The sequence below is a fragment of the Oryzias latipes genome, chromosome 4, assembly GCF_053564925.1.
Source record: "Oryzias latipes strain Hd-rR chromosome 4, Olatipes_Hd-rR_3.1".
NCBI classification, from domain to species: domain Eukaryota; kingdom Metazoa; phylum Chordata; class Actinopteri; order Beloniformes; family Adrianichthyidae; genus Oryzias; species Oryzias latipes.
In genome coordinates, this window is record NC_136240.1 from 35,661,779 (window position 1) to 35,675,895 (window position 14,117).

The following is a 14,117-nucleotide window of genomic DNA, read 5'->3' on the forward strand; positions in this document are numbered from 1 at the left end:
CATACTTGTTTAAAGAGTGAGCATAAGATAGGTCAATAGGCTCATATGTTTTTTCTACAAACCTTCTGTGCTCCTTTTGCATCCTTCAGAGTTGACATGAGCCCTTGCAGGCCTTGAAGTCTCAGTTCCAGTTCCTCGGCTCTTCCCTGGACCCTCCGCTTCTCCTCCTCAGCTTTCTTCGTCTCCTCCTGGGCCTTCACTCTATCCTCGTGGAGTCGCAGCATGGCTACAGAAAACTTCTCCTGCTTAGGAAGTGGCAGCGCTCCAGCAAACTGCCTTCGTAGTGACTGGATGGTCTGCCTCAGATGCCTCGAGCGATTCTTGGCCTCTTGGCGGGCGAGAAAAAGGAAGCGCTCGGCGGCGTCCAGACAGTGCTCAGCTCTTAGGATGTGGGCCTCCAGCTGCTGGATGCGGGTTGTGGAGGAATCCAGTTTTTCCAGAGCTGCCGACTCAATGAGCTGCAGAGCAACAATGTGCTGGTGGAGCTTTGCGATCAGAGCCTTCTCATCTGACTGTGACTGAGAAGATATTGTAGTTTAATAACTGCAATTCAAACAGTATTCTTTTGTCTGCTCCTGATTCTCAACGATTTTAAATAAGGAAATACCAAGAAATGCAATTTTAAGCTTAATTTTCTTGATATATGTCCTCAATCAACAGAAAAAATGCCAAAACAACATGTTAAAAACACCATTTTCATCTGAGAGGGTCTTTAACAGATGTGGTTTCTATTGGTCATTTGGTGTAGTAGAGCCCCAAGCAAAAAAACAACTTCACGTACCTGATAATCTAGTATTTGTGTCTTCAAAGTTTCTACTTCTTTATCTTTAGACTTGTGTTTGGCCTGTAAAGCAGCAACCTGAGTCAAAGCAACTTCTGACACCTCCTGAAGCCTGTCAAAAAGAATAAGACATGTTGAGTGCAACTTAAGCAATAACAGAAAACAATAGGTGTCTCTGATCGAATGATTTACAGACACAGGGGATTGTGTTGATCCAAAAGCACAGAAAAGCTTATTTTACTTTGAGAACATGGATCTATAATCAGTACTTCTGCACTAAGATCAGATTTTTACTTTTTACAAACAGGGAAAGAAATATGCTGAGAGGCTTTTATGTTCACGATTCCAAAACAAAGGTTGATTATAGCCCAAGAAAAACTCTCCAGCTTCTCCCATCAAAACCACAGCCAGGAGAACTTATCTAAAAAACCAGACTCAACAAACAACTCTAACTTTTAAAATGTATCACCAGATTAATGACTGGAACGCTTGCGTAGTTTTCAACACAGCTTGCTTTTCGTGATAAGAGCATATTGATCGATTTAATACCGAGATACTCGGACATACTTTGAAACTTCAGTCCGGAGCTCCACCTCAGCCTTTTCCAGCTCTGCGATCCTGGCCCTGTCAGCATCGCTCACAGCTTTGCCGATGCTTTGCGGCAACTCATCTCTTAGCTCTCGCTCAGTCTTTTGGGCCTCAGCATTCATCTTGGTCAACTAAACAAAACAAAGCAAAGAAAGGATTTGATAAAAGCCATTGTAGAATCAAGCTTTATCTAAGAAAACATCAAGAGCAAACACAGAAACAACAGTCCAGTTTCTAAGCTTTGTTAAGCTGTGTACCAAAACGCCCTTGGATGTGCAGTCAAGCAGTCACTTCCGATGAAAAGTCTGTGTAAAGTCAAACTGTGTTTAAAACCCTCGTGTATATTGTGTAGGCATAGCTACACGTTTCTACGACTGTGTTTGGGCTCCATGTGCTAAACGTGTGGCCATTGAACACGCGTTGAACTTTGACAAATCAGGGACTCAGACTTGGTAGTGACGTATGGAAGATGTCTCCTTGAATTTGTGGAAGTGCCAACCGTTTGGAAATTGATCATGGAGAAAATGGTAAGTGGCGTATACTAGAGTAGCGCTTTACTACCTTCTTAGACAGCCCAAAGCACTGCACAGCCTCAGTTCCATTCACTCACACACACACACCGGCAGCGGCTTCACTACACTGGCACCAGCTATTAACCCCCAGAAGCAATGTGGGGTTCAGTGTCTTGCCCAAGGACACTTTGACAAATGGGTGGGCACGGCAGGAACTGAAACTGTAATCTTCCGGTCATAGCTTGGCAGCTCTGGCTCTGCACCGCGGCCTACAAATGAATGATTGCATTTATGCCGGGCTGGAATTACATGACACCAAGTCTTTCATGAATTGGAATAGAGCTGTGAATAAAAAAGCCTGGAGAAAGATATGTGAAATTTACACTGTTTGGATAATTCACATTGAGCTTCTTCCAACTGTACATGGCAGACATGTCCTGGTAAACAGAAAAAACAAGAAATAAAGGAAGAAGCCCCTCCCTGAGCACGTTTCAGAACTCTCATTTAGTGCATTCTTGAACATGCATCATGTGCCCTGTGTGTCTGTGGCATTAGTCACAAACCAACGTGTTGACATAGAAATCTGATCCCATAGGTTCTGGATGATGCATAACAACAATACTGAAATTATTTTACAAACAAAGATAGATATTTTAGGCTACAATGCAAGAATTTAGCTCCCTAAACATTTTTACGTCTCCTTTTTAAGTTTCCTACCTCTGCAAATTTGGACTCCAGCTCCAAGTTGCGCTCCTCCACGTGCTTCAGGGAGTTCCTCACATGCTCGTACATTTTGTGGGCATGCTCAGCTCTCTGCCTCTCATTCAGCTCCTTCATCTCTAAAGTGGTGATCCTTCTCGCAGCAGAGACCATTTCATTGTTGATTGTTGCCTTGCCTTCTTTATCTAGGCCTGTTTCTGCACCTGGAGACAGTGAAATTACAACAAAAACCATGTGCAGGCCAGAATCCATAAATCTCCATTTGTTCGATTTTGTGTTGTAAAATGTCAAAGCCATTAAACTTTCTTGGTAATTTAATCTGATTCAGATGTGACTGTTGTACCCTGCAGAAGTCATTGCTTTTCTTAAAGTATAATTTGATATAATCCTCTTCAAATATGATGACTTCTTACGGTTTGCCCTTAACTCAGAGACAGGACTGTCATATCAATACTCACCACAACACAAATCTCAAAATGGGTCACTAGAAAGCCAAATTGACTTGAGCTATCTGGATTATCATTTACTGTGACAGAGGAGTGGATGCATGCTGGATGATGGAGTAAATCAAACCTGACAAAAAAACGCAAACTGCAGGACTTTCCGGGAAGCCTGTGCTCCGAGTTACATCCCAGCAGATCCTTTGTTGATAAAAGTGAAGCCTTGAGAAGACCGAACTTCTGCCTGAGAGCTCCAGTCTCTTCACCAGTTTGTTTATGGCAGAGATTAAAATGAGAAAAACACATGAGGTTCACTCTTGTTTACCAACTGTGTTGACTTTCTCCCATGCTTGCTCCAGGGTATTGAGTTTCTCCTTTGTGATCTCCAGTTCTTTAATCATGGCACTGATTTGTTCTTGCAGGGAATCATTTTCACTCTGAACACACACAACAGACATAACCTTACTCGCTTGCATATAATGGGGGTTCAGAAAATAACAAACACTCCACAGACATATACAAGTAGAAGGGGAGGTCAAATACTTACCTGCAAATGCTGGAGGTTGGTAGATCTCTGTATGAGGCAGCTGTCCCTCTGCAGTACGTCTCTGTATTTGATGGTTAGCTCTGTATACTGTCTGTTCGCCCTCTCCAGTTCTGACAGGGGCACGCTATCGTCCAAGGCCTTCTGCAGAGCTGCTATCTGATATGCAGCCGTTTCCTTCAGATGAAAACGAGAGACACACAATCCCAAAGCACAGTGATCATTTACCATTTGTGGAGACTCCCACTCATCCAGGTCATTGTAAACACAGGCATCTCCGCGACAGAGGCTGGTCCACCTCAAGGCCAAAGCACCCAGACACAAACAGAGCAACATCGCATATGCAGTTCAGTACAGTAAGGAATGTTCGCACTCATTTTGTGGAGAAACCAAACAACCACTCTACCAACACTTGGCTCTACATCAGAAGCCCTGCTCATTGGGACAGGATTCAGGAGCCCATTTGCATTTAAAAAGACAAAGGTCACTCCTTTGAGGATGGTAAGTGATGTGCACATTTTGGACAAAGAGGATCATTGGTTTGAGACACAGCTCTCAATCAACAGAAAGGAAGGATTATGCAATCATCTTTTTTCTACTTACAATGCAGCTCTTTCAATAATCCCAAGTCGACTTCCCACTCATCTACACATGTAATCATAGGACTCAGAAAACAAAGAAGGGCTTCTGGGTGATTACAATGACTCTGAAGGTGAATCCTTGGGACTGCACCAGTCCACATCTAGTGGACTGGTGCAGTCCCAAGGATGCATGTCAGTCTGGTTTTAGGACAAATCACAGTACTGAGACGGCCCTTTTAAAAATTTTAAATGATCTCAGACATAATTATGACTCGCAGAAACTTTCTGTTCTGGTGCTGCTGGATCTGAGTGCCGCCTTTGATACAGTGGATCACCAGATTTTAATTGACAGACTTAGGAGTCGGGTCGGCCTCTCAGGAACTGCTCTTAACCGGTTTCGCTCCTATCTCACAGATAGACACTTTTTTGTAAGTATGGATACTCGTTCCTCAGGAGTCCATGAAATAGGTTGTGGGGTTCCCCAGGGTTCAATCTTGGGTCCAATACTTTTTAACTTGTATATGTTGCCTCTTGGGGATGTCATCAGGAGACACGGCGTTGACTTTCACAGCTATGCTGATGATACACAGCTTTACATCGCCGTGTCTCCTGATGACCTTGAACCTGTCAACACTCTTTTAAACTGCATTTTAGAAATAAAGCTGTGGATGGCAGAAAACTTCTTGCAGCTCAACCAGGACAAAACTGAAGTTTTAATCATTGGTCCTGAAGACAAGAGAGAGATGATTTTACCCGAACTTAGGACTTTTAAATCTTCTCAATGTGTGAGAAACCTGGGCGTTCTTTTTGACTCTGAGCTGAATTTTACTCCTCACATCAGAAACATTGTGAAAATAGGATTTTATCATCTCAAAAACATTGCCAGAGTCCGCCCGTTCCTCTCTCTTGCCAGCACAGAGATGCTAATGCATGCTTTTATTTTTAGTCGTTTAGATTATTGTAATGCCCTGCTCTCTGGTTTTATTGAAAAAGTCGATCTCAAATCTACAACTTCTACAGAACTCAGCGGCACGAGTTCTGACGAGAACCAATTCAATTCAATTGAGTTTTATTTGTATAGCCCAAAATCACAACAACAGTCGTCTCGATGGGCTTCGAAGTAAAACATGAAATCGAAAGGATCACGAATACAAAGAGTTCAATAGAAAAATACTAAAATGAACTAACAAACTGACTAAGCTATACTGGCATCCCTGCCCTTAGACCCCCCTTCGCGGTAAGGAAAAACTCCCAAAAAAAACGGATTCCGGAAAAAACGAAGAAACCTCAGGGGTGCCCACATGAAGGAGGGATCCTCCCCCAGGACGGACAGGCGATTTACCAGAACTCTTAGAGAAGAATTAACTTATCTAAATCTACAACTACATATATAAAAGTCCAGCAGACGAGCTTCATCCAGCCGTGGTTGTGGGGACAGTCAAAGGCGCGAGTCGAACCGGAGACAGGAACCACAGCCAGGTGTAGGAGCAGGAGCAGAGACGAGGTACTCGGTCAGGTACAGAGCAGAGACGAGCCAGAGATGAGCCAGAGGCAGGATCCACAGCCAGGTGTAGGAGCAGGAGCAAAGGCGAGGTAAACGGTCAGGAACTGGAGCACGGATGAGCCAACTGGAGTCTGGAAGCACTCCCACTCCCCAAGGAGGGGAGAGGGAAAGACGGACAATACATGAATCACTGTACCAAACAGAAGCATGGAGAACTAAATGATAAATTACGATCAAGAATAGAGGAGAGGAAGGATAGAAGTAAAAACAGGAAAGAGGACAGAACCCCAGTGCACCATAGTTACCCCAGCTTCAACTTCTAGCAGCCTTTTAAAAGAAATAGTTATTAAGTTTAATTTAAACAAATTAACATTAAGTTAAATAATCTCTGAATACTAATTAGTCTGACAATAAGCCTGTCCAAAGAGGAATGTTTTCAGTCTAACTTTGAATGTAGAAACTGAGTCGGCCTCTCTTCCATGAACTGGGAGTTTATTCCATAAGACAGGGGCTTGGTGACTAAACGCTCTACCTCCAACCGTACTTTTACTAATTCTAGGAACCACAAGCAGTCCTGCATTTAGTGAGTGAAGTGTTCTCATTGGTTGGTAAGGGACTATGAGGTCCTTAATATAGGACGGGGCCATTCCATGTAAGGCCTTATAGGTTAACAGGAGGATCTTGAACTTGATTCTGGAATCAACTGGGAGCCAATGGAGTGAAACCAACACAGGAGTGATGTGATCTCTTCTGCTAGTTCCAGCTAACAATCTTGCTGCTGCGTTCTGAACAAGCTGGACACTTCTTAAGGAACTCTTAGGACACGCTGCTAACAAGGAGTTACAGTAATCCAGCCTCGACGTAACAAATGCATGGATGAGTTTTTCAGCATCACTCTTAGAAAGTATATTTCTGATCTTAGCAATATTCCGCAGGTGAAAAAAGGCAGTTCTGCACGCCTGAGATATGTGAGCCTTTAATGATAAATCCTGGTCAAATAAAACCCCAAGGTTTCTAACTGTGGAATTGGGGGCTATACTTATGCCATCCAGGGAGACTATCTGAGCAGACAGAGCATCTCTGAGGTTTTTAGGACCAAGTATAATGACCTCAGTTTTTTCTGGGTTCAAGAGGAGGTAATTAATTGTCATCCAGGTCTTGATGTCACTGATGCAGGCATTCAGTTTCTCTATATGGTCATTCTGGTCAGGCTTCATGGATAAATACAACTGCGTATCGTCGGCATAACAATGAAAATTAATGCTGTGTTTCCTGATTATGTTTCCTAGGGGTAACATATAAAGCGTAAACAGGATCGGTCCCAAGACTGAGCCCTGTGGGACTCCATGGTTGACTCGAGTGCACTGAGAGGAATGGCCATTTACATTAACGAACTGATACCTATCAGACAGATAGGATTTAAACCACTGGAGAGCAGATCCTCTGATCCCTATGTCCTGCTCTAATCTATGGAGTAAAATACTGTGGTCGATAGTGTCAAAGGCTGCACTGAGATCTAACAGGACCAGAATAGAAAGTAGTCCCTTTTCTGAGGCCAATAACAAGTCATTAGAGACTCTAACTAGTGCAGTTTCCGTACTGTGGTGAGGTCTAAACCCCGACTGAAAGTCTTCAAAGTGGCTGTTGTCCTGTAGGTGGCAGTAAAGCTGCTTAACTACAACTCTTTCTAGGATTTTAGAAATAAAGGGCAGGTTTGATATCGGTCTATAGTTGGCCAAGATGCTAGGATCCAAACTGGGCTTTTTCAGAAGAGGTTTAACAACTGCATATTTAAAAGACTGTGGCACGTAACCCGTTTCCAGAGAGGCATTTATCATTGTTAATATGGGATCATTAATTAGGGGAAAAGTTTCTTTAAAAAGTCTAGTGGGAATTGGGTCTAACAGACACGTTGAGGATTTGGAGGACGTAATAATTGATGTTATTTCCGCTTGATCCACAGCAGTGAAGCAGTCTAATGTTACAGAGGTTTCTATGGATGCCTCCATTTCTACCGCTTCAGCCTGTTCTGGGCTGATAGTAGGAATAACTTGATTTAACTTATGTCTAATATTTGAGATTTTACCATCAAAAAATGTAAGAAAATCATCAGAGCTGAGAGAAACAGGAACATGTGGTTCTACTGAGCTCTGACTGCGAGTTAATTTAGCTATAGTGCTAAAAAGAAATCTTGGATTGTTTCCATTCTCTGATATTAAGGTTGAATAGTACTGGCTTCTAGCTCTACGCAGAGCTTTTTTATAATTTAATAGGCTATGTTTCCAGATATTCAGAGACTGCTCTGAACCGGAGCGGCGCCATTCTCTTTCCAACTTACGGGTTTCTTGTTTAAGAGAACGAGTTTCAGCGTTAAACCACGGTGCTACTCGGTTTTGTCTGACGAACTTAGGTTTTAGGGGGGCAACAACATCGAGTGTACTCCTGAGGGCTTGTAAGGCATCATTAACAAAGTGGTCATTTATACTAGGACTGATACTATACCAGAGGGCGGGAACACATTACACCGGTTTTAAAATCGCTGCATTGGCTCTCTGTGCGTTTCAGGATTGATTTTAAAGTTCTTTTAATGGTTTATAAATGTTTTTATGGTCTTGGGCCCTCTTATTTAAATGATATTATTTTAAAATACGAACCCTCGCGGACCCTGAGGTCCTCTGGCACTGGCCTCTTAGTTGTCCCTAAGGTGAGGACCAAGACACATGGTGAGGCTTCGTTCTGCCATTATGGTCCTCGCCTGTGAAACAGCCTGCCGGAGAACCTCAGGGCCACAGAGACTGTAGAGGTTTTTAAGAAGAGGCTCAAGAACCACCTTTTTAATTTAGCTTTTATATGACTTTGATCATTTCCTATGTCTTTTTTATTTTTTATCTATGTATTTATTAATTTATTTATTTATTTACATATTTATTTATTTATTTATTTATCTATTTATTTATTTATTTTCTTGTAAGGACTATTATTATCTTTGTTTCTAATATGCAATTATTTTTATTGTTATTTTACCAATGATACTTAGGTTATGTTTTAATCACTGACGTTTTTTATTTTTTAATTACTAACATTCTTATATCTTATTTTATTTTTTATCTTTTTCTATTTTTATTGTTGTTATTTTATGATCATTTTTATTTTTTATTCTGATGTTTTTTACTCCAGTGTTTCTTCTGGGGGATCCATCGTTCTTGGGCACCACCAGCTTGACCTGTAGGGCGTGCCGTTGCTGTGGTGCCCGTTCTGGTTGGGCGGGCTGGGGTCCCACTCTGTGGTCTAATAGCCATGGATGGGGCCCTGGGCTGCCCTGTGTTGGGCGGGCGCTGCGGTAATGGCCCCTGTGGTCCGACTGGGCCATGGAATGAATGGATCCCCATGATATCGTTTCCTCACAGCAGTACCAAGCCAGACCTTCTTCAACTGCAGTTATTTGTTTCTGTTCACTGTTCTACTGGGGTAACTGGGTGGGTGGGGATGGGGGCGGGGGGTGGTGAGGGAGGGGTACCTTCTTTGTGGGATTGTCCTTTGTTTTCTGTTTTGAACAACTTTCATTTTTTATGACTGTTTTATCTGTTTTTATGTTAAGCGCTTTGTGTTTTTAACCAAAATGAAAGGCGCTATATAAATAAATAAAGTCTGAGTTTGAGTTTAGATGAAGCTTCTTGGACAAGAAATGTAAAGTCTTCAAGAAAAAAGAGAAGTCCAGTTGGCTTTTTGAGAAGAAAACCCGCCTCAGGGTCAAATAACCAAACCAAAGGGCATTGGGAACTGATGACCTGAGCCTACCTGATGCAAACGCCACCACTTATATGGACCTTAAAGAAATTGCGAGAGGTCATAAGATCCTGTTACATGTTGCTGCATGATGAAGGAGTGAGTCATCCTGGAAGAGTCCAACCATCTGTTACCTGTGCTTGGTACTGTTGTTCGCCGCCTGTTTGCTTTGGCAGACAGCATTTGTCAAAACATTCAACTCTGAAGGCAGGAGGGGTTATGAAGGGTGAAATGTTGTGGCTCGTCTGAATCATGAGGGGAGAAACAAACAGCATAATGGGTATAATTGTGTATATAGAGCAAGAGCTTGTGTGTTTACAACAACACAAGGATATAACCCCTTCTAGTGTAACTTTACAAAAGAACACAAGATCTCCAACTATACTTTTTTTTTTTCAACATAAAAGTACAACTTAATCTAAAAAATAGACAGAGATGTAAAATATAAATTCTAATATAACTTGAGCCCCTTTAAAAATAAACCATGTTTCCAAGTTTTGCTGCTTACAGTGCTGCAGCTCGGTCATTTCGTTATATTATTTGAGAAAGAGAAAGAATAACTGGCATAACATAATTACAAAAGCAGCTCAAAAGAGCAGATCTTGCGCTGCTTTCTTTAGCGTGTCTGCAACGCATGTCCACTTGCTAAAGGAAGTGATAAATTTGATTGTCAGATTTCACTAAGATGGAATAGGATCCAAACGCATGAGTGACCAACGGGAACGCAGCAGAAGCGCAGCTGCATCATCAATCTGGGAATAAAAAACGAGCCCCAGTAAGTCACAGCAGCAGCGGCTGTCCTCTTAAATTAACACCAGGCAAAGTTCACCACGTTCACAACTAGATCTGAAAAACAGACGTGCTGTACAACAGACCAAGCCGGGGAAATGACTGCAGCGGTGTGATGGCAGAATACCCTGCCACACCCACAAACAACATGGCGGTAACCTCCCTTCAGCATTGCACACTTTCTTTTTAATTTCATTATTACAGAATCTTTATTCTTAAATAAATGCACACATTTCTTTGAGTTAAAATATACATTTATTTATTTTCAATCATTTCTAGCACATGTACACTTGTTTAGTTTACTTATTTTGGTTTGTTTAATTGATGTCACCTGTTCTGAGTTGCCAGTGCTGAGGGGGCTACTGGTCGCTACGGGTGTGGCTGAGGTTCTGCTCCTGGAGCTGTGCTGTGAGGACTGGCAAAGGAGGAGCTCAAGTCTTCACAGCCTTTAAATACTCCAGCCAGGCAATTGGGCAGGCGCCATCTACAGAAGCCTCCAGGGGAGAAACTAATGGACTTATTTAATGTTTATTTGCTTTGCTTCTGTTGGTCATTATTCATTTTGTTCAGCTTTTGATGTTTTTCTCTTTCACTAGGAGACTAAGTGTTGTGTTTAGTCTTGTCTTTATATTCTTTGTTAAATGTCTTTTGTAGTCATGTTAGTTCCCCCCCCCCATGTTTCTCAAGTGGTCTGATCAGCCACTATATATGTTCCCCTGTTGTGTCTTTGGTTAGGTCAGTTTGTTTCTGTTACGTGGTCTGTTCAGTTGGTTAAGTTAAAGTTATTGCCTGAGTTAATTATGTTTCTGTTGACCTCTTTTAAGGGCCCAGTTTGTTCATCTTTTTACATTTTTTGAGAAAAATTAAAACTTTCATTTTTGATAAACTTCTGTTGTCCTCATTGGCCGCTCGATCCCTCACAAGCGGCAACAGCTCATGGACAGTAAACAGCACCGGAGTAATCCAATAAAAAAAAACATGCCTGTTGTTCACAATAAAGCTCAGAGACTACATTTTGTTAGAGAACGTGAAAAGAAAACTGATCAATATTGGGAGCACATGCTGGGATTAGATCACCGTTCAGCCTCAGATGGGGGGCAGCACATGTAAGGCTTTTTTTAAAGACCACCACAGTGTAGCAGCAAGCTCAGAGTCGGATAATGGGTGGACGAACAGGAAAGGCACTGGTGGGGGGGGGTTGTTTGAGATGGCACCGTAGATACCTGTGAATCTCTCTGTGCCGCAACCTGACAGGAGCCCGTACCGTCTCCAGACGTTTAGAAGAAAAAGAGAATTCCAAGCCTGCTGCCAAAATAGTTTCTGATGAAAAAAAAAACCTCTCTTCGCTTCAATCCAAGAAATACTACTTACATCTTGGATCTAAATGGTGGGGAAAGTCAAACAACACCCCGCTATTACTGATCAGCTTCACACAGAGGGGAAGAGATGAAAGCAGATGATCAAAGAGCTCACCGATGACAGGTTTAGTTTACTTTGGTATGGTTTCACAATATATAAAGGTTTAAATTACCCACGAACAAGATATCAAAGTTAAAAAGATACAGAACTGTGGATAGCAACGGAATAATTCCAACCTTTTTAGGAAACCCCACTCTGTTTGGACGAGGGATAATCTAATGATGGCTACCTTGTATCGCTGCAGGTGGCCGATCCTCTGAATGACGGACACCCGCATGTGGCTGCTCTCCTCCTTCAGTTTGCTGTTCTCCTTGCGGAGGTGCTGTTGTTGTTCCAGCAGGGTGGTGTAGCGGCGAGTCAGCTTCATCTCATTCACCGTCAGCACTGTCACCTTACGAAAAGCTTCGCTCAGCTGCCTCCGGATGTCCTCTGGTTCTTTCTCAAGAGTGTTTAGCAGATCCTGATGAGTGGAATGAGCGAGTGCTGACAAAATAGCTTTCTCTGGGATACAGAAACCATCTGGGTGTGTGTGCGTCTCTGCTCATTTCTGTGTATCTCAGCTGATCTCCCTGTTAACCAAACTCTTGGATTTTAGATGTTTGTAAAGAGTTGTACTCACTTTAAATTGCTGGATTTTAATGCTGTCCACCTGCTTTTGTTCCTCCAGCTTGGTCTTCATTTCTGTGAGTGTTTCTTTCTCTTTTTGCCACTCTGCCTTCTCACTATAAATTCAAAACACAGTGTGTTTCTTTCACGGCTGAATTTGAAAACCCATTCTAGTTAACCGACCTTAGATGCTCCTTATAGAGAAGTCCCTGCTGATGGCTCACTACAGCAAACTTTTCTTTGTACTCCTCCAACGTTACAGTGAGTTTCTTGTTTAATTCCTCCTTGTTCCCGAGCTCCTAAACATTCCAGTGACAACATCAAGTCATTCCATGCTAGGGATACAACAATCGACTTGCCCCGTAATCAGGTACAAATCTAGACTTTTTTGGTCACGCTTTTAGTTTGGTTCGATATTTTTGTGCATGACAAAACAACAAGAAATAGGAAAAATTCTTTTTGAATTTGCTAATAAGTAGGGGTGTGTATTGGCAAGACTCTAGATATACGATATGTATCGCAATACATCAAAATATTACCCCTGAAAAAATTTTTAATATTTTTTTAAAGAGTTTGACCTAGAAAAAAACTTGACCTGAATATTAATACACCTTTCATTGTAATAAAATGGTAAAATTCCTTTTATTTAATGATCCCAACCTTAAGCACTGCAAATGTATCTTACACACAAATTGCTTTGACCCAAACAAATTCATAGTGCTTATCTTTTGGTATGGTTTATCTTTCTTAAAGGGAACAGTCAACATTGTTTGATTTACACAACAAAATAATTTTCACTATAAATATAACAAACAACTGCAAGGCTGACTGAATATTTAACACAAGCTGGTTCTCGCGAGATCTTGTGGTTGTTTGGTGTGGAGCTGCTCAGAGAGGCTCAGTGTGCGGTGCTGCCAACTATCGGTCAGAGGTTTAAGTGAAAAACACTGAAGGACGCTCATAAACAATTAAAGAGATATCGCCCTGAAAGAATTCTAGATTGATACATGTATCGCCAAATGAAATATCGCGATATATTGCGATCCAGTAAGCAAACCTTTCAGTTTGCTCATACTAATCCAAGTGTAATGTAATAAAACAATAAATAATAAATCCTTCTTAAGTTTACCACAACCTGTTTTTGACCCTTTTAATATTAGTAAGCAGTAGGAGTACAACGATTCACTTTCCCCATGATTCTGTTCAACGATGTAGCGTGTTTGGGTTTTAAACCGACAGTGTGGCATCCTAGTGTGTGCCTCTGTAAGTCTGAAGCTTCCTGGGAGAGCGGCGCTGACCTGAAGCAATCGAACGGCGTATACATTTAGGGAGCTGATGACCTCAGTGCTGCTGGGACTCAGGCCCTCAGGAAGGGTCAGAGGTCGAGGGACAACTCCACTGCTGCCGGACTTCCTGTGCTGCTCCAGTTCACGTTTCAGCTGGCTCACCTGACACAAATACACAGATGATGACAACACCAAACAAGCTCTTTCAACCAGCTTTAATGCCAACACCCTAAGTTTCACTGAAAGGGTGACTTTTTTAAAAAAAAATAATCAGAATTCCAATGAGCCAAACAACAGGGGCCTCAAAAGTAGCCGGCACCCGACGAAAATTCATGTTAACTTTGAGAAATATTGCATTCTCGTTTACGTCATGGATTTTGGTGGTCACTGAAAAGGTCTTCCTACACCGCTCTGTGATTGGTTGATCCTTAAGCAAGGCTGCAAGCGTCCGTGACATGAGCCATCAGCCTCACAGAGAAAGATCATCTTCATGTTGCCAGAAATACGGCTAAAAAGGCCTGAAAAACGGCCTCGGCTGGCAGGTTCTGACAGCAAGGTACT

At 42.1% G+C, this 14,117-nt stretch overlaps 1 protein-coding gene across 2 annotated transcripts in view; it reads right to left on the minus strand.

Moving 5' to 3' along the window:
• LOC105357932 (centrosomal protein of 290 kDa) overlaps window positions 1-14,117 on the minus strand; it is a 52,384-nt gene that overhangs the window by 21,613 nt on the left and 16,654 nt on the right. For both annotated transcript variants that reach the window (XM_078946402.1, XM_078946401.1), the window contains exons 3-13: window positions 13,569-13,718; window positions 12,454-12,569; window positions 12,284-12,386; window positions 11,894-12,124; window positions 9,591-9,701; window positions 3,589-3,762; window positions 3,367-3,478; window positions 2,599-2,804; window positions 1,349-1,500; window positions 782-893; window positions 63-518 (exon numbers count right to left, since the gene is read on the minus strand). In XM_078946402.1, the coding sequence (XP_078802528.1) occupies window positions 63-518; window positions 782-893; window positions 1,349-1,500; window positions 2,599-2,804; window positions 3,367-3,478; window positions 3,589-3,762; window positions 9,591-9,701; window positions 11,894-12,124; window positions 12,284-12,386; window positions 12,454-12,569; window positions 13,569-13,718 (1,923 nt within the window). The remainder of the gene's footprint in view (window positions 1-62; window positions 519-781; window positions 894-1,348; window positions 1,501-2,598; window positions 2,805-3,366; window positions 3,479-3,588; window positions 3,763-9,590; window positions 9,702-11,893; window positions 12,125-12,283; window positions 12,387-12,453; window positions 12,570-13,568; window positions 13,719-14,117) is intronic.